The following is a 27,411-nucleotide window of genomic DNA, read 5'->3' as shown; positions in this document are numbered from 1 at the left end:
ACATAGTGCAACCCTGTCTTTAAAAAACAGACAAAAAAACCAAAACACAAAAAACCATCCACTGCTACATTTCTCTTGAAATTCATGGTCTTCGCCTTTAGCCATGATAGACATCCAAGAGCCAATAAAATTAGAAACCCTACAGCCCAAGAAATACGCGGGAACCGGGTCTACCCGGACGTACCAGAGGAGGACGGGGCACGGCAGGTTCTTCTTCTGGGTCAGCAGCGACCTCTTCCGGGCCACGGCTAGGGAGGCGGAAGTGCGGTGTTCCCTAAGGCTGCTGTCTCTGAGCGGGCGGAGGGGAGGCTCCCGAAGTGGGGGCCGGGCCGGAATGGCTGCAGCGGCGGCCGGGACGGGGACTTGGGCGGCCCAGGAAAAGCAGTTCCCGCCGGCGCTGTTGAGCTTCTTCATCTATAACCCACGCTTCGGGCCGCGCGAGGGAGAGGTGCGCTGAGGGGCTGCGGAGACCGACGGGGGTGGGGGGGGTGGGGGGGACCGGCGGCCGGTGTCGGTGCTCAGGAGCTGCAGGGAGCGTCCCGGAGGCCGCACCTCTCAGTGTCCGCCGCCCTGACCGAGCCTGCTTCGTGCCAGGTGTCGCGCCGGGTGGGATGTGTCCGGCACTTGACATCGCAGGCCGGTCCTGTCAGTGAAGGTCCTTCAGTTTAATCCCTCCGCCCGGCTGGAATGCCTTTCCCTTGGAGTCAATTCTGGGCCAGTCAAATTAAACTTGTCTGTCTGCTCTCTTGAAAGTCCGCGATTGCGAAGGTGGAACCAGATTGGTGGACCATAGCTCCCCAAAGAGGAAAAAACAAAACAAAAAACAAAAACCGAAACCAACCAAACTTGGAAGAGCCTCAGAAAGTTAATCTTTTCTTCTCCCCGCAAAAATGTATTGCTACAAGAGTTTTTGTTTGCTCTGAGTTGAGGGTGGTGACTTCCTCAAAGGATGTCCCTGAGCTGTGTTTTGTTGTAAGCGGATCACAGTCCTATTTAGAGGCTGTCAGTCCAAGTGCTTTTGAACCGACTTGGTTTAATTGGACGATCTGTATTCCTGCACCCGGGCATACTAGCATCTTCCTCGAGAGGGTTGGTGACACATGGAAAGAATCCGGGATTTTCATGAACCTCATCTTGTACTACTGATGAAATGTGATTGATTTGGTGAATATCACAATTGTAACACTGATGGATTACAGTATTTACAAAACCATGATAAAATAATTCTGAGTTTTCTAAAGACATTTTTAGGTTTTGTCCTTAGCCTCTATGATAGGAGAGGTGGATGTTAAACTCATAAATGCTGACATTAATGCTGTGTTTGTTTCTTACTGCTCTAGGAAGAAAATAAAATTTTGTTTTATCATCCAAACGAAGTAGAAAAGAATGAAAAAATTAGAAATGTTGGATTATGTGAAGCAATTGTACAGTTTACAAGGTACTTCTTTATGTGTTTTTTTGTTTGTTTGTAGATTGGTGAATTCTTTTGACTTACACTAGGGTTGTTCCAACCATGTTTCTAAAACATTTTTCCCCCCTAGGACTTTCAGCCCATCGAAACCTGCAAAATCTTTACACACACAGAAGAATAGACAGTTCTTCAATGAACCAGAGGAAAATTTCTGGATGGTCATGGTAAATATATGTAAATATACAGTCATAGTAAAGTTCTGGGGATTTGTATCCTTAGGAATCACAGTAAAATTGGTTGCAAGTTAAAAATCAAAATTTCTATTCAGATTGGGGCTGTTTAATCCCAGCACTCGGGAGGCAGAAGCCCACAGAACTCTTGAGTTTGAGGCCAGACTGGTCTACAGAATGAGTTCCAGGACAGTCAGGGCTACACACAGAAACACTGTCTCAAAAAGAAAAAGAAAGAGAGAGAGAGAGAGAGAGAGAGAGAGAGAGAGAGAGAGAGAGAGAGAGAGAGAGAGAGAGGAAGAGAGGAGAGAGAGGGGAGGAGGGGAGAGAGAGAAGAGAGAAAGAGAGAAAGAAAGGTTTCTGTTGACAGAGGGAGCTCAATAGTAGAGCGCTGCCTGCCAGGCATCCGCCCTGCTGAGTTCTGGAATAGACACCACAAACAAAAGTAACTTTGTTTTTTTTTTGTTTTTTTTTTTTCTTCGGTACAGGGTTTCTCTGTGTAGCTTTGCGCCTTTCCTGGAACTCACTTGGTAGCCTAGGCTGGCCTCGAACTCACAGAGATCCGCCTGGCTCTGCCTCCCGAGTGCTGGGATTAAAGGCGTGCGCCACCACCGCCTGGCAAAAGTAACTTTGTGTCTAGTGGTATAACATGTTGAATAATTTTTGTGCATTTGTGGGAGTGGTGGTGAGCATGTGTGTGTTTATTCATTTTTTGAGGGGAAAAGGAGACAGGGTTTCTCTGTGTAACAAATCTGGCTGTTCTGGAACTCACTCTGTAGACCCGGCTGGCCTTGAGCTCACAGAGATCCACCTGCCTCTGCCTCCCGAGTGCTGGGATCAAAGGTGTGTGCCACCACCGCCCAGCAAGCATGTGTATGTTTATGGGTGCACGTGTCAGCCTTCAGTGCCATTCCTCAGGAGTCCACCTGGTTTTCTGAGCAAGGTCTCTTACAAAGATCGGAAGCTGGCCAGCTGTGCTAATCTAGTTGGCCAGCAAGCTCCAGGAACCCATCTGTCTCTGCCTCCCTAACGCTGGAACTGCACCACCGTATCCCACTTTTTAAAAACTCATTCATTCATTTATTATTTATTTATTTGGAGGCAGGATCTCACTGTGTAGCTCTGGCTGGCTTGGAGCTCTCTTTGTAGACCAGACTGGCCTCTAATTCATAGCGATCCACCTGCCTCTGCCTCCTGAGTGCTAAGAATGTCCCACTTTTACATGGGTGCTAGGGATCAAACTCAAGCCCTCGTGTGTTCCCCCCAGGTCTCTCAATTATTTTCTTCATCTATATTTTTTATTATATTTATTTATTTACTTTTGCAGGGGAGGTGTGCCATAGCACATGTGTGGATCTCTTTTTTTTTTTTTTTTTTTTTTGATTTTTCGAGACAGGGTTTCTCTGTGTAGCTTTGCGCCTTTCCTGGAACTCACTTGGTAGTCCAGGCTGGCCTCGAACTCATAGAGATCCTCCTGGCTCTGCCTCCCGAGTGCTGGGACTAAAGGCGTGCGCCACCACCGCCCGGCGGATCTCTTTTTTTTTTTTTAATTATATTTATTTATTTACTTTGGCAGGGGAGGTGTGCCATAGCACATGTGTGGATCTCTATTTTTTTTTTTTATTATATTACTTTGGCAGGGGAGGTATGCCGTAGTAATATAATATAAAACATCTTCTTTGTTACAAGGAGATGTTTCTTTGATGCGGGGGAGACCTGTACTTATCTGGCTAGACATTGGTGAAGGACATGCATGAGTGGATCTATTTTTTTTTTTGTTATATTTATTTATTTACTTTGGTAGGGGAGGTGTGCCGTAGCACATGTGTGGAAGTCAGAAGGCCACTTGAGAGTGTTTATTCTCTCCTTCCACCATGTGGCCCTAGGGACTAAATTCCAGGTCAGCAGTAGACAAGTGCCTTTATGTGCTGAGCCATCCTGCTGGTTCTTGTTTATCTATAGTTTGTAGCTGAGCTGGAACCCAAGCCTATGCTGGGCAAACATTCCACCACTGAGCTATATTCCCAGCCCCAGATTTTAAAACTTAAGAGAAAGTTTAAAGCATACAACCATATCACTCTATAATTTCCTTTTATCAAACTTCATAGGTTGTTCGGAATCCTATCATCGAAAAGCAAAGTAAAGATGGCAAGCCAGTTGTGGAGTACCAAGAGGAGGAACTGTTGGTAATGTGCAGCTTCTGTTCCCGTGCTTTTAGGAAAATGTATTCCTGGATATGGCGAGTAACTTACATTTAACTAGGTAGCTTTTAAGAGCCTTCTTGGGGTTCATAGCAAAGTTTTATGTTTACTGCTTACTTTAACATAATCTTCTAAAAATACTTAAGTACCCTGTCTTATTAATATCATCCACGGGTCATCTGTGTGTGAAGCCCTTTTAAAAGCGGCTTATTGGTTTGTAAATTTGAATTTAAATGCCTGTAATTTCAGCATACAACTACCATAGGACCAAGTTTATAATAATCATGTGATTTGCCGAGAATTGTCACTTTGCTGTGTCCTGGACCTAGTGAGATGCCGTTTTCTTGTTTGTAGGACAAGGTGTACAGTTCAGTGCTACAGCAGTGCTATAGCATGTACAAGGTAAGTGTGGCTTCCACATCTGCACTGCCTTCTGGGAAAGAGCATCAGGTAGCTGGGGAGGAAAGAAGAGATGAAGGACAGGCATTACAAATAATATTGTTTTAAAAGAATTTTTTATTTTATATTGTTGAAATTAAGATATAATTACAATATTTTCTCCTTTCCTTTCCTCCCTCCAGGCCCTCCCACATAACCCCCTACACACTCCATTCTCTCACAGTCTCTTTCTCTTTAATCATGTGTATATATGTTTGTATATATATGTATTACATACATATATATAACCTAAATATACACATGTATAACCTAAATAAGTAAATATATGCGTTTACCTGCTCAGTCCATATAATGTTGCTTGTATGTACATGCTTTCAGAGCTGGCTGCTTGGTATTGGAGAGCCATTTGGTGGGGGGAGACTATGTCTCCCCCTCTCAACGTTCCTTAGTTGCCTACAGTTTTTAATCAGGGTTGAGACCCTTCTGTGAGAGTTCTCCTGCCATGCTAGCGTGTCTGCTGGTGTCATCCTGTTTAGGCAGCCATGTTGATGAGATTCCATGGTGTAGCTTCTCTGACATTTCTAGGAGATACAACCTCACAGCAGTCTTTCTGTTCCTCTGGCTCTTACAATCTTTCTGTCTCTTCTTCTTGGACCCCTGAGCCTTAGATGTAGGAATTGTGTTGTAGTTGTATCGCTTGGGGCTGGGGGCCACACGATCGTTTCTTTTCTACATTTTGATCAGTCATGGATTTCTGTAATAGTCTTTGTTACAAGGAGATGTTTCTTTGATGAGGGTGAGACCTGTACTTAACTGGCTAGACATTGGTGAAGGACATGCAGGATCTAACTGGGGTTCTCTTTGAAATTAGTGTCTGTCCACTTCATCTGAAGATAAGTTTGGGAATGTTTATAAACAGTTCTGTTTTGTTTTGCTTTCTGAGTCAAGGTTTCTCTACATAGCCCAGACTGGCCTCAAACTCAATCATCTTGCCTCAGCGTCCTGAGTCCTGGGATTACAGGGGTATGCTGCCATGTCTGGCTCTAAAAGTAATTCTTTATTCTTTTGGAGTACTGGGGATTGAACCCAGGTGAATGCTCTACCACTTAGCTACATTTCCATCCTTAAAAAAATTTAATTATTTTTATTTTAGTTTTTAATTTATTTATGGGGTCAGAGAGATGGCTCACTGGTTAAGAGCCTGTATTGCTCTTGCAGAGGACCCAAGTTCCGGTCAGGTTTATAGTTCCAACTGTTTGGGTAACTGAGGATGACTTTTGAGTTTGAGACCTCCTGGGTAACCTAGAAGTACTGAAGTCTCAAAAACAAACAGATAAACAAAAGATGGGCAGAGTTATTAAACAGCTTTATGAAAATAGCAATGTCTATCATTTAGTATATTGTTTTGTAAGTTATTTGTAATTTGGGCTTTCTCACAAATACTTTCTATGCTCAAAAGGACCTGGAGGGTGTTAATGAAGCTAGTTAAAAGGTGAGATAGAAGAGCCTGTTACCCGAGTCTTGAGTAGCCAGGACATTGACTTTACTTTCCACACTGCTTTACACCATTAGCTTTTTAATGGGACATTTCTGAAAGCCATGGAAGATGGAGGTGTCAAGCTTCTGAAAGAAAGATTAGAGAAGTTCTTCCATCGGGTAAGTGTCCCGAGTTTTATTTATAACTTTAACAATATGCAAACACATCTTGAAAGAGATGCCATTGATGATATGAGCCATTGGCGGAGCACTTAGCTGATTTGGATGAGAACCTTGGTTGATCTCCAACACCAGAGGGGTTATGGAGCAATATAGAGGCAGGCAAATTTGTTTTTTATTTATTTTAATACACACACACACACACACACACACACACACACACATCTTTTATAACATATATAATATAATATATAGTGCATTGGTGTTTTGCCTGCATGTATGTCTATGTGAGGGTGCCAGATGCCCTGGAACTGGAGTTACAGATATACGTGAACTGCCATGTGGGTGCTGGGAATTGAACTCGGGTCCTCTGGGAGAGTAGCCAGTGCTCTTAACCACTGAGCCTTCTTTCCAGGCCCAATTTACTTTTTATATCTTAAAATGTATGTATGTGTATGTCTGTGTGTGGGTATGTGCACATGAGTGCAGTGCTCATAGAGGCCAGAAGAGGATGTCCGATTCCTTGGAGCTGGAGCTCCAGGCAGTTGTGAGCTTTCCCCCCAGGATACTGGGAACTAAACTCCACTCCTCTGTAGAGCAGTATGAGCTCTTACCCACTGAGCCATCTTTCCAACCTCCAGATTTGTTTCTTTAGATTGAAAACCCAGACCTTGAATGTGGCTAAGAACCTGAGAATTGTTATGGCAAATCCAGAGCAGTGAGGAGCTCCTCAGGCCTGTAATCTAGGCTGTTGGAACAGAGCACCCTGCCTCCATTCAAGGATCCTGGAGCAGCTTCAAGACATGACTCAACTTAATCTTGTTCTCCCTGCATCTGTGTATGTGGCAGGGAGGGCTTACTTCAAAAGCTGTCTTACTGTGTGGTGGGTTAGCTGATTAGAAAAATTAAACCAGTTACCAGAGTACACTTTTATTACACACACACACACACACACACACACACACACACACACACCCCTTTCTTTTTCATTTATTTATTTATTTAATTTGAGGCAGGATCTTACTGGTTAGCCTATACTGACCTCAGATTCACAGTACAGTAATCCTCCTGTCTTAGCATCTCAAAATGCTGGAATTAGAAATGTGAATTGTCACACCCAGCTTGTGTTGGTTCTATTGTCCTAACAGGCCTCATGTAATTCAAGAAAAGGGGCTTTGGCTGTTGTGGTGGTTTGAATGAGAATGGCCCTCATAGGCTTATAGATCTGAATGCTTAGTCATCAGGGTGGCACTGTTTGGAAGGACTAGGAGGCGTGGCCTTGTTGGAGTAGGAGTGACTTTGCTGGAGGAAGTGAGTGTCTGGGGAGGGCTTTAGGGTTTCAGAAGCCCAAGCCAATCCAGGTGGTTCTCTCTTCCTCCCACCTGTGGATCCAGATACAGAGCTGTCAACTCCCTCTCCAGCACCATATCTGCCTCCCTGCTGCCATGCTTCCCACCAGGATGACAGTGGACTCAACCTCTGAAACTGTAAGCCAGCCCCAGTTAAATGTTTTCCTTTTTAAGAGTTGCCATGGTCATGGTATCTCTTCACAGCAATAGAGCACTGTCTAACACAGCTGTGACACAGATTCAGTCACATGAGTGTGATGTGTCCCAAGTGATGATACCTCTAAGTAGTTACCAGTCTCTTTCATCGTACTTGGGTTTTGCTTCACTTGCCCGACCTCTGTCAAATTCAGTTTATGTTCAAGTAATAATTCTCAGTTTATTTTCTCCCTAAAATACCTCTTGTTTTAGTTTCTTTTCTGTTGCTGTGAAGAGACACCATGACCAAGGCAATTTATAAAAGAAAGTATCTAACTGGGGGCTCCCTTACAGTTTCAGAGGGTGAGCCCCTGACCATCATGGTGGGAAGCATGGCAACAGGCTGGCAGGCATGGAGCTGGAGCAGTAGATGAGAACTTACGTCTGATTTATAAGCAGCAGGCAAAGAGAAAGAGTGTGGCTGGGGTTTTGAAGCCTCAAGGCCTAACCCCAGTGACAGGTGCCCTCCAGCAAGGCCACACCTCCCAATCCTTCTCAAAATTGTCCCATCGACTAAGGACCTGAGCCTATGGAGGCCTTTCTCATTCAAATCACCACATCTCTCACACCTATTTTTGTATTGTCACTTATTACTATTTGTGTGCATGCAACCTAGGGTTGATTCTGCATGTCTTTCTCAATTGCTTTCCATCTTATGCATTGAGTCAAGGTCTCTCCCAGAGATCACCATATCAGTAAGTCTAGCTGGCCAGCTTGCTCCAGGGTCCCCTGTCTCTGCCTCCCTTGGCAGGGTTGCAGGCAGCCCTCATGCTTGCCTGGCTTTCTATGTGGGTGCTGGGGATCTGAACACCAGTCCTGCTTGTGTGGCAAGTGCTTTATCTCTGAGCCATCTGGAAGCGTTTCTCGTGTTAATGGTAATGTAATAAGTCACTCTGGTGCCATCTGTCTCAGTCCCTGTTCTTGTCTTCATTACCGTCCTGTTATGAGTCAACTGTTGGCCTGACTATGCTCTTCAGAATGCATTGTGTCCATGGTTCTATCACATGGATTCTTAAGGAACTTAATCCTAAGAGATGAAACGTACCAAGTCTACAGTGAGCTTTCAACTTTTATATTTCAAAGTTGGCATTGATTTAAAATCCAGTCACTTTTGACTTGCTGTTTGTTAGACTTGTCATTGAGCTGTTTGTCAGTGTGCGACTGGACCATACCTAGCAACCTATCGTGAGATTATTTCCAGTGATGAGCTCTCTATTGAGTGTGCTGTTGTTAAACTTGTGTCTGTTTTCCCCACAGTATTTGCAGACCCTACATTTGCAGTCATGTGACCTCCTTGATATTTTTGGTGGAATCAGCTTCTTCCCTTTGGATAAAATGACTTACTTGAAAATCCAGTCCTTTATTAACAGAATGGAAGAAAGCCTAAGTGTAGTCAAATATACCGCGTTCCTCTACAATGACCAGCTCATCTGGTAGGTAACACCCTGTGGCCTGGCCTGTCAGAGCCGAGGTCAGAGTAATAAACACAGCAGCAATTGATGTGGCTGTCTGTCCCACAGGAAATGGACACCAGCAGGGAAATTCTGTGTAGGAATTGTCAGATTGGAAGACCTACTTCGAACAAAGCTGGAGTGATAAACGATTACAATTACCAAGCGGAGGAGCTGCAGACTAGAGCCAGGACTGAGGAGATGTCTCAGTGGTTGGTCACTGAGGACCAGAGTTCAGATCCCCAGAACCCACATGAGTGCAGTGGTGGCCGAAGGCAGAGACAGGGCTCTCCAGAGCAAGCTAGCTAGCTAATTTAGCAGTATGAGTGAGCTCTGGGTTTGAGGAGAGAGCCTGCCTCAGTGAATGAAGTAGAGAGCGACTGAGGAGGATTCCTGGTATTAACCTGGGACCTCCATATCTAAGTGCATGCACTCCCATGCACACCTACACATGTGCACCTACATACCTACCACACACTCCTACACATAAACATACATGAATAGTGAAAAAAAGGTGGAAGAGGGGTAGGGGCAGGAAGAGGGGGCTGTTCTCAAATGACTTAGTGTCTCCACCAGTGACAGACAGTTGGGGTGACAGATAAAAGGCCACTTAGCATTGAAGTAATGACAGCAGAAAGCTGCACACAAATTAAACAGAAGCCACTTTGATAGAGTGTAAGTACCACGTGTGCACAAATGAATCGCTGAGATTTAAGCTAGAGAAAAACGTCTCTGGATTTTTTTTTTTTTTTTTTTTTTTTTTGGTTTTTCGAGACAGGGTTACAGGGTTTCTCTGTGTAGCTTTGCGCCTTTTCCTGGAACTCACTTGGTAGCCCAGGCTGGCCTCGAACTCACAGAGATCCGCCTGGCTCTGCCTCCCGAGTGCTGGGATTAAAGGCGTGCGCCACCACCGCCCGGCTGGATTTTTATTATTACTGTATGATGCATGTGTGGGCGCATGCATGTGGAGGTCAGAGGACAGCCTATGAAGTCGGTTCTCCTTCCAGTGTTATGTGGTCCTGGGGCTCAGACTTTGGTCATCAGTTTGCATAGCAAGTACCCTTACCCACCGAGCTGTCCTCCTGGCCCTGGTGGGCGTTTCATTGTGTTTCTGGTCACTTTATTTTATTTTTTAAGATAGGGTCGCACTGTGTAGCTCAAGATGGTATGTAGCTTGTGATCCTTCTGCCTCAGCCCTCATCCCCAGTGCTTACATATGTCTCAGAAGGAAAGTTGTTTCTCCTTCCTCTTTATCGCCTCAGTTACTTCTGCAAAAGATAACTGTTGTAGCCGTCCATGTGGTTGATTTGGAAATTCCACCACCTACCAGCCTGCTGTGGGTCAGCGCTGCTGTGCAAGAAGCAAAGGCTTTGGACCCCTTTTCCCTTCTTTGCACAGAACATCTATTTCTGCTCCAGGACCCCTAGAGTATTTATTTTCTTTTTTTTTTTTTTTTTCTGGAGCTGAGGACTGAACCCAGAGCCATGCGCAGCAAGCGCTCTACCACGGAGCTAAATCCCCAATCCCTTCCTTTCATTTTTTAACATTTATCTTTATTTTATTTATCTGATTAAAGTAGGCTGGCTGGCCAATGAGTCCCAGGATGCTTCTGTCTCCACCCCCCAGCACTTGGATTGCAGGCGTGCATGTCACACTTAGCTCAGGTCACACTTAGCTCTTTACATGGGTGCTGAGGTCTAAATTCAGGTCCTCATGCTAGTGTGGCAAGCACTTTACTGCCAAGCCATGTTCCCAGCCTCTCTTGCATTTTATATGTGGTCAGGACTCATGAGAATTGAATCCTGAAGGCAGAGGGTAGTGTGGGAGATGACCCGGTTCACTATCTAAGTGAAGGCATGTGCAGGACGGGGCAGCAGCTGTTTGCAAGGAAGGCCAGAACTCATTCTAACATGACAGGAAATGGAAGAGGCATTTATGCAGTTCTCCCAGGACTTTTCAGTTTCCTTGTTTATCTCCTGTCCCCAAACAACAATAAACACCTCTTCACAGGCAGATGTCTGCCACTTCCCAGCGTTTTCCCTGATTCCTGCCTCATTTGAAATGACATGATTTGCCTGAAGCAAAATCCACATATATTTCTGATATTATGGTTATCAGTATTTTCCAGAATGTGGAGTTCACTGTGTAGGCCAGGGTGCCAAGATGTGCGCTACTAGAATGAAGCATGTGGTTCCCCCTGTTCCCTAAGTAACCCTTTATGGGTTTCAGCCTGAAAGTCAGGTCTATTGGACTTAGAAACAAATAGTGCACACACATCTCTCCATCCACCACTGGTTCCATCCAGACCCAGGTCACCGGGCTTGCACAGCAAATGCCTTTTCCTGCTGAGCCTTCTCGCTGGCCCTGCTGGGGCTTTGTTTCAAGTCTCCTTTAAAATCTAAAACTGTGGAGCAGCAGCTGCCGGCAGGTCAGCATGCAGTGCTAGTGCAGCACTTGCTTTGTGTTTCCTTCCTGAATTTCCCAGCTGGAGGACAGGGGGTCTCTGTTTGCCTCTGGTTTGAGACAAGGTCTCATGTAGTGTGGCCTGGCCTTGAACTCTTAAGTCCCAAAGGATGCTTTGATCCTTCTGCCTTAACTTTCTGAGTGCTGGGATTACAGGTGTGCACCAGCATGCCCATTTGGCTTGTTTGGTTTTAATGCAGTGCTGGGGGTGGATCCCAGGGCTTCATGCATACTAGGCAAGCGCTCTCCTATCTTACCTACACCCCCGGCTCAGCATCTTCATATAATGTAAAGACAAAAAGGAGCATCACTGTAGAGCAGGGAAGTCAGAAGACCAACTCCAAACTGTAACCAGTGTTTTCCTGGTGTTTCAGGAGTGGATTAGAACAAGATGACATGAGGATTTTGTACAAATATCTCACCACCTCACTGTTCCCCAGGCACATCGAACCCGAGGTATGATTGCATTCTATAGGTAAAGACGTGCACATAGTGGACGGGAGGTGGAGGTGGGTGCAGTAAGATGGGCACAGGACTCTTCTGAGCTGCTTTATGTTGGTATATGAAACTCAGGGATATTTAGCTGTGTGTTGGTCGGTCATGGTCACATAAGAAACCATGCATGTCATCTTTTCTGTGGTTTGTTGTGTTCAAAGGCAGTAGGTGGAGCAAGCAATTCACGGGTTAGAGAGGAAACTGGATCTTGGATAGGGTCAGAGAGCTCTGCAGTGCCAGGGACTGTGAGAGCCCTGGCTGAGTCTGCAGCATCTTCGTCTCCACTGCGAGTGGATGACTTACTGCCTGGCTTGCTTTATCACAGTGGTACTTCATTTCCCAGCTTTCCACAGAGAACATTAAGCACTGGTGTTCTCCCCAACGTATCCTTTTACAGTTTAATTAGGTTGAAAGTGAAAAGTGCTCACCACCCATAACATCATTATTTTTGCTTGCTCTGTCCTTTTGCAAGCTCTTTTTTCACCCTCATCCCACCATCTGTTGCCATTGTTTAAGGCCTTGACTTGAAACAATAGAAAAACGTCTCTGATAAACTCAAGGAGAGGCATGTGGCTCACTAGCAGAGTACTTGCTTGCGTACACAAGGCCCTGAGTTCCAGTCTCATCACTTCAAGAAAACAAACATTGAAAGAAAGGTTTGAGGAGAGCCTCACCCAGAACGTAGCTCTTTTCCAGTCAGGTCAGACACAGTGGCCAACAGTTGTTGAGTACTTACTGTGCACCAGCGATGTTCTCAGTGCCCAACATATCTGTATGCCCTCAGGACCTTCTGTGGTCATCGCAAGAGTCGGTTACACTGTTTAACGGGAGGTTGCTCAGGCTTTGGGGACATCAGCATTCTGTCAGGTGTCACTGACAGGACACCTGAGGAAAACAGCTCTGTTGGGGAGAGCTTGATTTGTCACAGTCTCAGAGGTTTCAAAGGTTGGCTGCTTGCATGTGGCAGAGGCTGCCTACCTCAGGGTGGAGAAGCAAGGAGAAAGCATCCAAGGATAGATATATCCTTCAAGGGTATGCCTAGTGACCTACTTCCTCCAACAAGAACCCATCTCATATGGTCCATTCAATTTTGAATTCATCAATGGATTTTGCCATCAATGAGCTTGGCATCCACAAGGTACAGTCACCTGTCAGTAGCACCACCAGCTAAGGACCAGTCCCTTAACACACAAATCATTGAGGGACATTCTAGATTCAAACCATACAGTTTTCCAACAAGAATGTGGCAAAGCCAGGACTACTCTGTCAGATCTCAAAGCCTTGCTTGTAAGCACATCCCTCAAGGAATTGCTTCTGATACTTGCCAACCTCTGATAGCATGGTGCCACAACAGAAGACTATCCAGTACTTGATTACATGCCTGAAGAACAGTGTGTGTAATGTGGAAGGCTACAACACAGCATGGAAGTATGTAGCTAGAGTTTTCCTGCCTGGCCCACAGTCAGGACAAATCTCTCTCACCTGCCAGTCCCACAGCCGCTCAGACCCCACCAAGTAAACACAGAGACTTATATTGGTTACAAACTGTATGGCCGTGGCAGGCTTCTTGCTAACTGTTCTTACAACTTAAATTAATCCATTTCTATTAATCTATACCTTGCCACGTGGCTCGTGGCTTACCGGCATCTTCACATGCTGTTTGTCATCGTGGCAGCTGGCAGTGTCTCTCTCTCAGCCTTCCACTTCCCAGCTTTATTCTCCTCCTTGTCCCGCCTATACTTCCTGCCTAGCCAATGGCCAATCAGTGTTTTATTGACCAATCAGCAACACATTTGCCATACAGAACATCCCACAGCAGAAGTATGAATTTGTACATCTGAGAGCTTCTCTCATAGATTAGTTTTGGGCCATGCATTTTCACCACTGGGTATACTATACATTGGGGATATTTTGAGGTCATATGTTATCTTAGTTAAACTTTCTATTACTGTGAAGAGACACCATGACCATGATAACTCTTGTAAAGGAAAACATGGGTGGCTTATAGGTTCAGAGGTTTAGTCCATTATCATCATGGTGGGGCATGGTGGCATGCAGGCAGATATGGTGCTGGAGAAGGAGCTGAGAATTCTCTCTTTGATCCTCAAGCAACAGGAAGTGAACTGAGACACTGGGCATAGCTTGAGCATATGAGACCTCAAGGCCCACCTCCACAGTGACGCACTTCCTCCGACAAGGCCACACTTACTCCAACAAAGCCACACCTCCTAATAGTGCCAATCCCTGTGAGCTTATGGGGGCCAATTATATTCAAATTATCACATATGTTAAAACCAGAAAAGCACCAAACATTTTTCAAAATTTATTTAGTTTTATATGTATGGGAATTTTGCCAGCACCATTGTCTGTGTATCATGTGCGTACAGTGCCTAAAAGGGCCAGAAGAGGACGTTGGATCCTCTGGCACTGGAGTTACAGGTGGCTGTGAGCTGCTCAGCGTGGATGCTCTTAACTGTGAACCATCTCTCCAGCTCTTGAAACAGTATTTTTCAGCAAGACCAAAGCATGATAAGTACAGATCTTTGAGGAAACTTGGTGTCCTGGATGAAGACAGACACTTGGACCCCAGACAAGCATGGTGTTGACTTCTGCCATCGATGTTTAGAAGCACTTTTGTAACTTTGAGTTCCCACATGCAGGAAATGGAAAGAAGACAGTCTCCATGGGGTAGTGTGGAAAGACATTAAGAACCTTAGGCCTCATGGAAATTTCAGTTATTCTTGTAAAAGAATTGAATTAGTTTGTGGATTTAGGCTTAGATGGAGTTACATTGTCACTGTCCTGGTTAAAATTAGGCAGCTCTTCATGTACTTTGTAGTAGTTTTACTATATTGTCTTTCAAAATTTCAGACATGCTGTGTCCATACAGCGTGTGTATTAGCCACACCCACAAGCACTGCTGCTTTTTCAGCTTCCCCCAGAACCCCAAACTGTTTCCTCCTGGCTTCATGTTCTTTTTCCATTGTTGTATTATTACTAATACTGTTCTCCTTGCCATCTTCCAGCTCTCCCATCCTTTACCCTCCCTTCCTCAGGGTTCCCTGCACCTTAGATGGAGTGGCGGAAGGCTGGTACAGATGACCTGCTCTGTCAATGACCACTCAGTCACTCCCAGCACGCTGACCAGTTAGTTAGCAAGTCCTGCATTAACCATTGCCACTGCAAACAACCCTGCCCAGGGTTGATAGCAGCACGGTGCTATGGGCATACACAGAAACTTTAAGAGTGTAGTTTCCTTTTTTTTTCCCCCTAGGTGGAGAGGAATACAGCAAAGTGATATAGCAAAATGGCATGAGACCAACTTGCAGATAGGAATTCTGTTTGTCAAACTGTGAAAGTAAAAAAATCTAATTGTTCTCAACATTTGTTATGCTTGCAGTTGGCAGGAAGGGATTCCCCAATAAGGGCAGAGATGCCAGGAAATCTTCAACACTATGGAAGGTAGGACTTTTATTGTTTGGTTTACGGTATTGGGTTTCATTATCTCTTTTGGTAAAGATAAAATCATGAGCATTAAATTGCCCTACCAGCAATAATCCGGAAAGGAACTTCTATTGTTTCCAGTGACATTAAACTGTTTCTTTATTGTGTTCTGATTTGGTGTTTACCGAATGGCATCTAACATCAACAAAACATTGCTATCCATTGACTAGGAATGTGTTCTGTTTATGTTGTTTACAATTTACCTCATTGAGTTGAGTCATCTCTGTGTTTACTTTTAAGATTTCTTACTGGACCCTTGAACCTTAATGATCCAGAAGCAAAATGCAGATTCCCCAAAATTTTTGTAAATACAGATGACACTTATGAAGAGCTCCATTTAATTGTTTATAAGGTAACAACTGTTTTCCCTCCAGTGTTACAGATGAATACTAAAGCAAACCTCCTTTGCATGTGTAGACCAGCACCAGTTCAGACCTCTTAAATGTTTCTTGGAAAGGTGTTGCAAGCTCTAATTTCTGTAAAACTCAAAACGTGTGCTCTTCTTCAGTAGGAAGGTTGTTTTCAACCCTTTTAGGCAGTTTTACTGCTAGTGAGAGAATTACTGGCTGAGGTGGGATATTCAAGCATTCAAAGTTCTGAATGCCCACAGACCAAAGGCTGTGAGAGGTAATGCCCTGGAGCACAAATGCCTCCCATCTGTCCACCATAGCCATACTTCAGTGAGTTCTGCTTTTGCTCGGAACGCTGAAGTTTTAGACTAATCGTAAGGACGGTTTTTTGTTTCATGATACTTCCTTGTGAGAACATGTATGTATGTTAGGTCGAATTTTCTTTTCATTTTGGAATGAGGCTTCACTGTTTGCCCAGCCTGGTCTTCAACTCCTGGGCTCAAGCAGTCTTTGCTTCTGCCTCCTGGTAGCTGGGACTGCAGGTGTATGCCACCATGCCTGGTTAGTGTTTCTCCTCCCTACCCCCCCCTCCCTAGTCAGTTGGGGTACAAGAAGGAAAACTGATCACAAGTCTATCTTCTTTCATACCTGAAACTATAGATGTATTTTAATTCAAAGGCTTAGAAATTATGTCCCAGGAAAACAGGAAGGATGACACGGTTTGAGGGAATCCCGTTGCTATCTGGATAATGGAATGATTAAAAGCAATGCCTGAGCCAGGTGGTGGTAGCACTTGCCTTAACTCGGCACTCGGGAGGCAGAGGCAGGCAGCTCTCTGAGTTCAAGGCCAGCCTGGGCTACAGAGTGAGTTCCAAGACAGCCAGGGCCACACAGAGAAACCCAGTCTTGAAAACAAAAACAAAACAACAAAAAAAGCAATACGTGAGAGTAGAGAAGGCTCCAGTCTAGTCTGTGAGGAGACAAGGTGGAGGCAGGTGACGACCTGTTTTCAGAGCACACAGACACCCCCAACTCAGCAGTGGCCAACATCGGCCAGCTGTGGGAAGTGGGCTTGGTGTGAGCGGAGTAAGGGGGTGCTGTCTCTAAGCCAGTAGGTCCCTCCCTCTTCCTGTCCTTGCACACAGACAGGCCTGCAGCTGAACGTGTCTGTTTAAAGGAAAGCACTGAAGGCAGAGAGAGCAGGATGTGATGTGAGCATCTGTGCCTGCGAAGCAGCCGACTCTTCCTGGAGTTAGTTCCATCTGCCTGGCATGGCTCCCTCTCTCCTCCTGTGCCACATATAAAGCCGCCGTCTCCAGCAGCTTTGGGTTCTACAAGCTCTAAAAGGGGAAAACTGATTCTGGGGATAGATGAGGATTTTTAAAAAATTAGTATACACGAAGCTAGAGAGGTGACTCAGCGGTTTGGAGCACTGGATGCTCTGGCAGAGGACGGAGCTTGGCTTCAGCACCCAGGTGGGGCAGCTCACAGCTGTGTGTCCCTCCAGCTCCAGGGGATCTGACCTCCTCTTCTGACCTCTGTAGGCACCAGGTACACATGTGTTGCACAGACATACATGCAGGCACAATAAAATAAAGGTACTAAGTATGCATTGACTAGAGAAGTTGTGTGCATTAAGGTGAAGCAGGATGATAGGAAAGGGTCCAAGCAGCCTAGTGTAATGGCTTGTGACTATAAAGAGAGCACTCGCCGGGCGGTGGTGGCGCACGCCTTTAATCCCAGCACTCGGGAGGCAGAGCCAGGCGGATCTCTGTGAGTTCGAGGCCAGCCTGGGCTACCAAGTGAGTCCCAGGAAAGGCGCAAAGCTACACAGAGAAACCCTGTCTCGAAAAACCAAAAAAAAAAAAAAAGAGAGCACTCAGGAGGCCGAGCAGGAAGGTCATGAGTTCGAGGTTAGCTTAGCATTTAGAGTGTGAGCATTGTGTGTGTCCCCCCTGCCCCTGCCCAAAATACAAAACAAAACAAACACATTATAGTAATCTCAATTTATTTGAAATTATCACTTAAATTTTTTTTTTTTTTAATGTGGCTGGCTGTGGTGGTGCATGCTTTGATCCCAGCACAGGGAGGCAGAGGCAGGTGAATCTCTGAGTTCGAAGCCAGCCTGGTCTACATAATGAGTTCCATTGTAGTTCCAATGTTCATAATATAGCCAGCCAGAGCGACACAGCAAGACCCTGTCTCAAAAAAAATTATTGTGATAAAGTATACACTGTTAACACCATCTCTTTCAAGAACTCTTTGTCCTTTATATAGTAACTCTCCATTTCACCACCCTGAAAATATAGTTTTTAAAAATTTTTTATTAAAAAAAAGTTTTTTTTATTTGTGTGTGCGTGTGCCTGTGTGTATGTGTATACACATGCAAAGGTACCTGTGGAAGCATCAGGACTCCTAGAGCTGGAGTTAGAGGCAGTTGTGGGCCACACAGGGGTGTTGGGAACTGAATTCTAGCCTTTGCAAGAGCAGCTAATGCTTTTAATGGCTGAGCCATCTCTCCAGTCACACTGAAAATACAACTTTTGATAGATGAAATTCATTACAAGGGTCAAGGTAAGTTGGCCCATCCTGAGTAAAATAATAAGATACAGTTATGGAAGGAAGTAGCTCAGTGTTGTTTTCCTAGCACACACAACGCCCTGGTGTCTTATAACTGAAGTTTTGCTGGTCCTGTCCGGCTTCCTAGGCCCCTCAGTACTGCAGCTGCTCAGACCCAAATGAACACACAGAGGCTTATATTAATTATGAACTATATGGCCTAAAGAGCTCGCTAGCTAGCTTTTACATCTGAAGTTAACCCATTTCTATAAATCTATATTTTGCCATGTGGCTTGTGGCTTACCAGTATCTTTACATCTTGCTTCTCATGGTGGCAGCTGGCAGTGTCTCTCTGCTCTTTCTCCTTCCTCTCTCTCTAGTTAGAATGTCCTGCCAAACCTTATTCTGCCTCACCATTGGACAGCTTTATTTATCAACCAGTCAGAGCAACACATATTCACAGCATACAGAATGACTTCACGCATCAGTGTCTCAGTTAGAGCGTCTATTGCTGTCATAAAACACCAAGTCAATGGAGGAGGAAAGGATTTATTTTAGTTTACAGTTCTATAGCACTGCCCATCCTCCAGGGAGGTCAGGGCAGGAGCTGAGGCTGAGGCCATGGAGGGTGCTGCTCACTTGCTTGCTCCTTACAACTTTTTCAGGCTACTTTCCTATAGAACCAAGGGCCACCAGTGCAGGGGTGGCACCATCCACCATGGCCTGGGCTCTCCCACATCAATCACTAAATAAGACTTGCCCACAGGTCAGTGTTATGGAGGCATTTTCTTTTTTCTTCCCTCTCCCCAGTATCAGAGCTTTATTAGGGGGAGCGCGATGGACAGAAGAGAGCGTGACCAGGCCTGGAGGAGAGAGCAGAGAGGTTTTTGTTTTTTTTTTTTTAAGGCATTTTCTTAATTCTGGTTCCTTCTCAGATAACGCTAGCTTGTGCCAAGTTGATGTAAAGCTAGCCAGCAGACACCTGGGTTCCATCTCTAGTACTATTTAAACACACTCCACACCACACCACCTAAAATTTATGGAAGATAAGATTGGAAAAAAGGGGGTGGATTAATTCTGTGATTCACCATTAATACAGGGAGAGGAGAGTGGACAGGGAGAGGAGCTATGAGAAGATGCTTCATTCGGAGGGACACAGGTTCCCAGACGGGAAAGACCCTATGAATGTCTGCTACAGCGATAGGAAAGCACCTCATCTGCACCCAATACTGAACAGTCTGAGAGATACGAAGAGAATGTCCTTAAGGGTTTTCACCAGTGAAAGAGTCTGCTCCAGCTCCAGGTGCTATGGGACTGGGAGAAAGACTTCCAGAGTCCTGAGAGAACAGTGGGGTGTAGCTTGGGGGTAGAGCACTTGTGTGGCATGTGTGAAGCCCTGGTTTAAATGCCCAGTGTCTCCTCAAAATAGTCTGAAGTTGTGAGAGAAAATGGTTTTGGTGTAGCTTTGATATTGCTGTTGATAATGATGACGATGACAGTGATAATGTTCGTTTTTTGGTGCCAGGTAGCAAACCCAGGGTCTCATGATGTTAGACAAGTACCCTTCCACTGAGCAGCGTCCCAGCCCACCATAGATTTCTTTGTTAAACCAAACTAATCACAGATGAGACTGAGAATCAGACAGACTTAGTGGAGTCTCTGCACCCCTGCATTTTCTACTGCACAGCTGTGAGGCAGCAGCCTGAGGAGAGTGACCAAGAGAACCCCGGGAATCCACACCAGTGGGTCTGGCCGGGAGCAGGAATAAGCAGACTTTAAAGCAGCAAGTGGAACAGGAGGAAGTCTGTTGTCTGTCAAGCTAAAGTCCTCTGAGTGTTCTGGGACAAGGGTTCTGAACTCTCACTGAGCCGAGCCGAGTGCGATATTCTTAACTGGATTTCCACTTCCAGCCTCAGTCTGTAGTTGAAGTTGTGATGTTGGCATGTGTTACATAGAGCCCTTATCTTTTTAAATAGCCTTTTGGGGATGCAATTCACCCATTTAAGGTAGTCAGGGTCAACTCAGTGGCCTCTAGTTACAATGTTCAGGAGCCCCCAGGACTATCTTTACTTTGGACACCGACTGCTTTTGGAGGTGTCTCCAAGATCACCTTTAAGGTCATTAGTTCATGGGAAAAACAGAACTCTGAAAAGCCTTTTTGCTCCTAGGTATAGCTTGTTAGTGAGTGAGCAGAGATGGAAGTCAGTCCAGGGCTACAGAGTGGTTGAGAGCACTTGCTGAACAAGAGTGAGGACCTGGATTCAGACCTCAGCACCAACACGATGAGCCAGGCATGGTCTCACATGCACCTGTATCTCCAGCTCTGGAGAGTGGGGGGGGGGGGGGAGTTCTGAGAAAGGAGGGTCGCTAGGGCTTGCTAGATGCCAGTTTAGTTGAAAAACAACAACAAAAACCTGTGAGCTCCAGGTTTAGGAAAGGACTCTGCCTCAAAGGAATAAGGCAGAGATGATGGATGCCTTCCTCTGGTCTCCAAGCAGGTGTGCGCTTACGCATGCATGCACGCACAGCACACATAGTCAAGAAGAGGTATGTGCGGAAGGGTCTGGAAGTCAGCAGACTGGACACACCTCAGACAGCCCAGTTTCTGCAGTAATGAGAGAAGCCTGTGCAGAGATGCCCTCTAGGGAAGTTGTCTGGCCGCCATGTCCAAGATTTTATCAGGGACTGCTCATGGAGACTCAGCTGGCCTCCACGTGGCTGACTTCTCCCCAGTCCTGCATCTGTCCAGCTGATTCCGGAGGACTGGGAAGGAAAGCCCTTGCTTTTTGTTGGTGATTCCTTTGTCCAGTGTAGGTGTGAGGGTAATGCTGCCTTCACAGAGTGATTTGAGACGTGGTATCCCCTATTTTTGGAAGACTTTTGCAGGATTGGTGTTAACTCTTTAAATGTTTGGTGGAATTCCTAGTAGAGCTCTCTGTACATTGGTGTTTCTGTGTAAGATTTTTATTTTTATTTCTATTTTAGTTTTTTGGGACAGGGTCTCACTATGTAGTCCTGCTGTCCTAGAACTCACTCTATAGACCAGGCTGGCCTGGAACTCACAGACATCCACCTGCCTCTACTCCCCAAACGCTAGGATTAAAGGTGTGCGCCACCACACCTGACTGTGAGTTTTGAATTGTGAGTTTCTTGGTGTTAGCTTAGCGTGTTCTGTTGCTTCTTGAGGCAGTTTCAGTGGTTTGTGTCTCTCTAGGGCATTGATGAATTCCGTTGTTAATTACTTTGCTGGTATACAGGTGTTCACAGTACTGTGGCAGCTGGGGCTCCTCTCCATCGCGTTTTGACTCTGGTGGGAAGGTGGTTTGCAGTCGTGGTGTTTTCCCTGGGAGCCAGCGCTGGCTTCGTGTGCTGTCTCTCCTCTTCCTGTTGCGGCTGTTCGGCTTTGATTGTTGTGGCTCCTCCCTTCTGCTTGCTTCAGGTTCAGTTTGCTCTTGTTTCCAGTATCTCCAGACAGGACCTCAGGTTATCGCGTTTAGCGTCTTCATTTTAATTCATTTGTAGTTATAAAGACTCTTCACACACTGTATTTGTGGGTCTGTGCATGTGAGTGCAGCTGCCTGCAGAGGCCAGAGCTGCCAGATTACCGAGTCTGCAGTTTTGTGAATTGCCCAGCTTGGTTCTAGAAACTAAGCTTGGGTCCTGTGCAAGGGCAGCGCATTCTCTTCACTTCGAGCCCTCTCTTCAGCCCGTTTGGTTTCTTTTGTGAGACATGGTCTCATGTAGCTCAGGCTGACCTTGAATTTTCTGTGTAACTGAGACTGCCCTTGAACTCCTGATCCTCCTGCCCTGGTCTTCTGAGTACTGGGATTATAAGTATGTACCACCACACTCGGCAATTTTAGTTTTATTTATGGTCTTGGTTGCTGTCACTTGCTAATGTCATAACTGTAATTATTTGCTAGAATAAAAGGAGGCAAGATTGTAGCAACATGACTCTTTTAAATTTTGTTGTTTTTTTTTTAATGGAAATTGTCAAGTGTACTCAGAGAGACTAGAACCATGAAATCCCAGGCATCCATCAAAGTTGAATTAATAAGATGCTAATCTTCTTATTGTTTGTGTTTTGAGACTGGGTTTCTCTGTGTAGCCCTGGCTGTCCTGGAACTCACTCTGTAGACCAGGCTGGCCTCGAACTCAGAGAGGTCTGCCCACCTCTGCCTCCTGAGTGCTGGGATTAAACGCTTGTGCCACCACCGCCCAGCTTCAGATGCCAGTCTTTTGTCTGTTCATTGTTTTGTTTTGAGAGCATTTTAAATTATGCCACTTCGTTTGTAAATCCTTTGTGTCCTTGACTGATGAGGCCGTGCACTGTAGCATACCAAACAGGCCACCCTCCTGCATATTAGCCTCTGCACAGCCCACCTCCCGGCGGCTCTGGGTGATCGAGCAGTGTCTTCTTACAGTGGGTTTGTTGAAATCAAGACAGGCTCACCAGTTGCTCACAGTCCTTGCTCCTCCTCCTCTTTGTACCAGTCGTAACCTCTGGTTTGTCTCCCCACAGGCCATGAGCGCAGCTGTGTGCTTTATGATTGATGGTAGGTGCCCTCGTGGGTCTGCTTGCAGCCTGACTGGGTCAGCTCTCTGCAGTGGGCTGGGTCCTGTCCTAAACGATCAAGCCATGGAGAGGCTGTTTTAATCACTGCCCCCCATTTGGAACCTCTGTCACCTTCATTGGCCTGGTTACATTTAAAGTCCTTCTCACTGAGCAGCAGTGGGACCCATGCCTCCCTGTGCTTCCTGACTGTGGCGGGTGGCAGTGGGGCCTGCCCTCGAAGGACTCAGGGTTTAGTGAGGTATGTTTGAGATGAATCAGACAGCCGGCGACTCCGAGTGCTGCGTCAGGGGTGTTAAAGAAATACTTGACCTTCTAGGTGTTTGTGGGGAGGCAGCGAGTTTGCCACTGCTTAAGGTATATGAAGCCTCCCCTCATAGTGAAAAGGCTTCTGTTTTCGTGTTAACTATAACCATCTCTACCTTGTCTATTTCCGTTCAACTTGGGAGGAAGGGGCATCTGACTGTCTGTATCTCATTTAGTTGATCAGTCAGTGTTTCGTTGGAATACTGTCAAGTGTTGAACAGTAAAATGAGTAGGAACTGTTGGGCACAAAGTACTGTAGCACTGAGTGCTGTTCCCTAAACCCCTGCAGCCTCCACACAGCTGACGCTGGATTTTTGCCGAAGATTGGACAGCATCGTTGGGCCTCAGCTTACAGTGCTGGCCTCTGACATCTGTGAGCAGTTTAACATCAACAAGAGAATATCTGGGTTTGTATCTGCATCATTTTACTCTCGTACACTAACTGCTGTGGTCAGGTGCCAGTGGCTCTCACTGAAGAGTGGGGCAGTGTTAACACGGCAGCGTTCCCTCAGAACCAGAAAGCATCCCATCTGTGGTGTCTCTAGGAGAGGGAAAGGTATGTCCCCATCTGGATTTCATCTTACTTCAGTGGAAGAGGCTGTTGCCGCTTAACATAGCTTTCACGGGGGATAGTGGGAAGTTTTACTTACACAGTGAGCTGCAGTCCCGTGGCTAACTACTTCGTGGGACACACATTCATCCCAGCACTGGAGATAAATGAAATGTTAGTCTCCTAAACTGGGGTCAGCAGAGGTCAGTTCTGCCACAGACAGGGAGTAAATAAGTCCGATTTCATAGACAGTATACTTTCATTTAGACAATCACATAGCAGAGAAAATATTTTGTTAAAGAAGTAGACCAGCTTTCTGGAAAATTCTATTGTATTAGATATTACATGTTATTATTAGATGAAGCATTGGTTACTGCTGAGACTTTTAAAATTTTTTTTTAAAGATTTATTTATTTTATGGATATGGTGCTCTCTCTACATGTACACGTGCATGCCAGAAGGGGCATCAGATCCCACTATAGATGGCTGTGAGCTGCCATGTGGTTGCTAGGAATTGAACTCAGGACCTCCAGAAGAGCAAGCCAGTGCTCTTAACAGCTTAGCCATCTCTCCAGACCCCACTGAGATTCTTGAGTTGAACACCCAGCCATTGAAAATACAAGACCTTTATATAGTTGGTTAATTGCATTTGTTTATTGTGTGTGTCTAGGTCAGGGGATGGTTTGCAGGAGTCGGTTCTCTCCTTCCATCACGTGGGTCCTGGGTTCCAGCTCAGGTCCTCAGGCTTGGTGGCAAGTGCCTTTCCCTTCTGAATCACTATGCCAGCTCTGCCACACAGTTTTAGTCCATGAATATTGTGTTCAAGGGGTTCTCTTGGGTTTTGTTTGTTTGTTGAGACAAGGTCACATGTATTGAAGGCTGCCCTTCTACAATTTTCAAGTTTTCACACTGTGGCTGTGAAGTTATTTTTTCAAATTGTTATCATCTCAATGTCATGTTTGGACAGGTCTGAAAAAGAACCCCAGTTTAAGTTCATCTACTTCAACCACATGAATTTAGCAGAGAAAAGTACAATTCACATGAGGAAAACACCCAGTGTGTCACTCACATCTGTGCATCCAGACCTAATGAAGATTCTGGGCGACATCAACAGTGACTTTACCAGGTAATTCTAGCAGCTTCTCAAAGTAGCTGTTGTCTTTCTGAGAATAGACTTGAAAGGAATTGTATTTTTTTTTATTTGTTTATAAGTTTCACTCTATAGCCTAGATGGCTACAGAGTGATTCCTCTGCCTCAGTCTTCCCAGGGCTGGGATTATAGATATGTGCCAGCATGCCCAGCCAATTAATTTCTTTTGGACCAAGTGATGCAGAGCCCCTGAAAAGGGCTCAGGCTCGACTCACTTGTGGGTGCTGGTTCCATGCCACACAAAGTTGCCTTTCATTCACACATAATTCCTTGATGTTTATAACGACAGCTTAGTGCCGTTTCTTGTTTTGAATTCTTTTTCTCCTCACAGTCGAGCTGTGTATATAAAACTATCCCATCTGAAACTTTCTTACAGAGCAGATGAAGATGAAGAAATCATTGTGAAAGCCATGAGCGATTACTGGGTTGTTGGGAAGAAGTCTGATCAGCGGGAACTGTATGTGATTCTGAACCAAAAAAACGCAAACCTGATTGAAGTCAATGGTAAATAGGATTTGGTATTTCAATTTTAATGCCACCGATATTTCAAAATTATCTTTTCCCTGTATTAAGAAACATTATAGAACCTGCACATGGTGGGGCACACCTGTAGTCCCAGCACTCAGGAGGCTGAGGCAGAAGCATCAGGAGGTCAGTATCATCTCAACTACATAGTGAGTTTGAGGTCAGCCTGGGCTACATGTGACCGTCTCAAAAAAAAACCTCAATAGGGCCCGTGAAATGGCTTAGTGGATACAGGGACATGCTGCCAAGCTGGATGACATGAGTTTGTCCCAGACATACAAGTTGTCCTCTGACCTCCACACATGTGCCATGGCACACACATGCATGCCCACAGCCATGTACTCACATACACACACACACACAAATAAATATGAAGTATTAACTTTAACAGTGCCTTAAAAGAAAATTGATTTCGTTGGGTGGTAGTGGCTCACGCCATTAACCTGGCACTTGGGAGGCAGAAGCAGGCGGATCTCTGGATTCAAGGCCAGTCTGGTCTTGAAAAAAAAAAGCAGATTGTTTTCTGCAGTGCTACAAAAAGAAAAGTAAGCCAACCAACAGCCCACAGCTATACACACGGTGTGCAGAGGTCCTTTTCTGGGCCCGTGATGAGAACAGGTCTCTCCAAACAGGCTGCCCACAGCTGTGCACACGGTGTGCAGAGGTCCTTTTCTGGGCCCGTGATGAGAACAGGCAGCACTTGCAGCCATCACCTTCTGTACACACGAGCAGAAGAATCAGGCAGTTTTCCTGCGTGCCATCAGGGTGGCCGGGGCTGGCTCTCTGCACAGTGTGACCCCGCAGCTGCTCTGGACAGTGAATGCTGTCCTGGAGAGAGGGTGCGGTGGGCCTCTGCTGCTCGGCGGTAGACCGGCACCGCCAGCAGCACAGACAGGGACAGATCCCGTTAAGCACACTGTGAAGGAGATCGAGGGCCTTCCATCTTTTCTTTTGTCTGTTTGTTTTGAGGTTTTTGTTTTGTTTTTTGAGACAAGCTCTCCTGTCTGGGTGGCCTGAAAGTTGCTATGTAGACCAGTCTGACCTTGAACTTGAAACCGTCCTCCTGCCTTTCTCCTAAAGGTTGTGATTACAGAAGCCTCACCATGCCCAGCCTTAGGACATTTTATACCTATATTTGCATTAATATTTGTGTACAAGAAAAGCATCAGTTAGTGCATACCTGAAATAAACAGGAATTTAGAGGAGTGGGTATGTAGCTCAATGGTACTGCCTAGCATGCTCAAGGCTCTGGGCTCCATACTTAGCACCACAGAAATTAAAATGACGTGGGAGAGCAGTAAAATCAAGGTCATTATCTCTGTGAAGCACTGGACTTACATCTCAAGGTTGTAGCCAGAGTTACTGTGCACCCCATCAGCTTCTGAAGAGCCTCACACTTCTAAGGCCCTGACCCACGAGTATCTCGGGTACTCCTCACGCCGGTTCTTTCAGATCCAAAGAACGGTGTTTCTAGTGTGTTGGGAAACAAGGTCTCGGGAGTTTGCTACTTGTTCCTCCGACTGCCTTCTCTATTGGTTAATGTTTTTGTTATGGTTGCTTACGCTTCTGAAATTTAAAGTCAAAATTAATGCTGACTCACTTATTACCTAACTTTATCCCAAAGAACTGAAGGTGCTGATCAAACCATCCAACCTTTAAGGAAAGAAGCTGTGTTCCTTGACACACTGTTTTCTGGTCTTTCTGCAGAAGAGGTGAAAAAACTCTGCGCCACACAGTTCAATAACATCTTCTTCTTGGATTGACTCTGAAGGCTCACCAGCGCCTGCCTCTGTGAAACCTCGGCAAACCTTTGTTACCATCACAACTTACCATCATGGCTGCATTAGTGACAATAGCAGAGCAATACCTGCTCTGAAAAGTCAGATTTCTACTTGGTTCGGTGATTCCCTGAGGTTTGTAGATGTTCAGTATTTATGTGGAATTAATTCAAGGTAGTCAGCTGAATATCATTCCATTCTTCTGACATTATGTGGATATTTTACTGGGAAATAAGACTAATAAATTGTTAAAGTTTTTAAAAATT

The 27,411-nt window shown here is 45.4% G+C and overlaps 1 protein-coding gene across 1 annotated transcript; it reads left to right on the top strand.

Moving 5' to 3' along the window:
- Nucleotides 1-240: 240 nt before the first annotated feature.
- On the top strand, nucleotides 241-27,411 carry Ccz1 (CCZ1 homolog, vacuolar protein trafficking and biogenesis associated). The gene is made up of 15 exons (XM_052754411.1): nucleotides 241-448; nucleotides 1,341-1,438; nucleotides 1,542-1,635; nucleotides 3,750-3,827; nucleotides 4,197-4,244; nucleotides 5,814-5,897; nucleotides 8,699-8,874; nucleotides 11,730-11,811; nucleotides 15,251-15,312; nucleotides 15,595-15,706; nucleotides 22,786-22,819; nucleotides 23,432-23,549; nucleotides 24,660-24,818; nucleotides 25,219-25,346; nucleotides 27,075-27,411. The coding sequence occupies exons 1-15, from the start codon at nucleotides 335-337 to the stop codon at nucleotides 27,128-27,130; spliced, it is 1,443 nt and encodes a 480-aa protein (XP_052610371.1). The 5' UTR covers nucleotides 241-334; the 3' UTR covers nucleotides 27,131-27,411.

Source organism: Peromyscus californicus, unplaced genomic scaffold (genome assembly GCF_007827085.1).
Source record: "Peromyscus californicus insignis strain IS unplaced genomic scaffold, ASM782708v3 Scaffold_2__1_contigs__length_46816999, whole genome shotgun sequence".
NCBI classification, from domain to species: Eukaryota; Metazoa; Chordata; class Mammalia; order Rodentia; family Cricetidae; genus Peromyscus; species Peromyscus californicus.
This window is presented reverse-complemented; position numbering and strand designations above follow the sequence as displayed.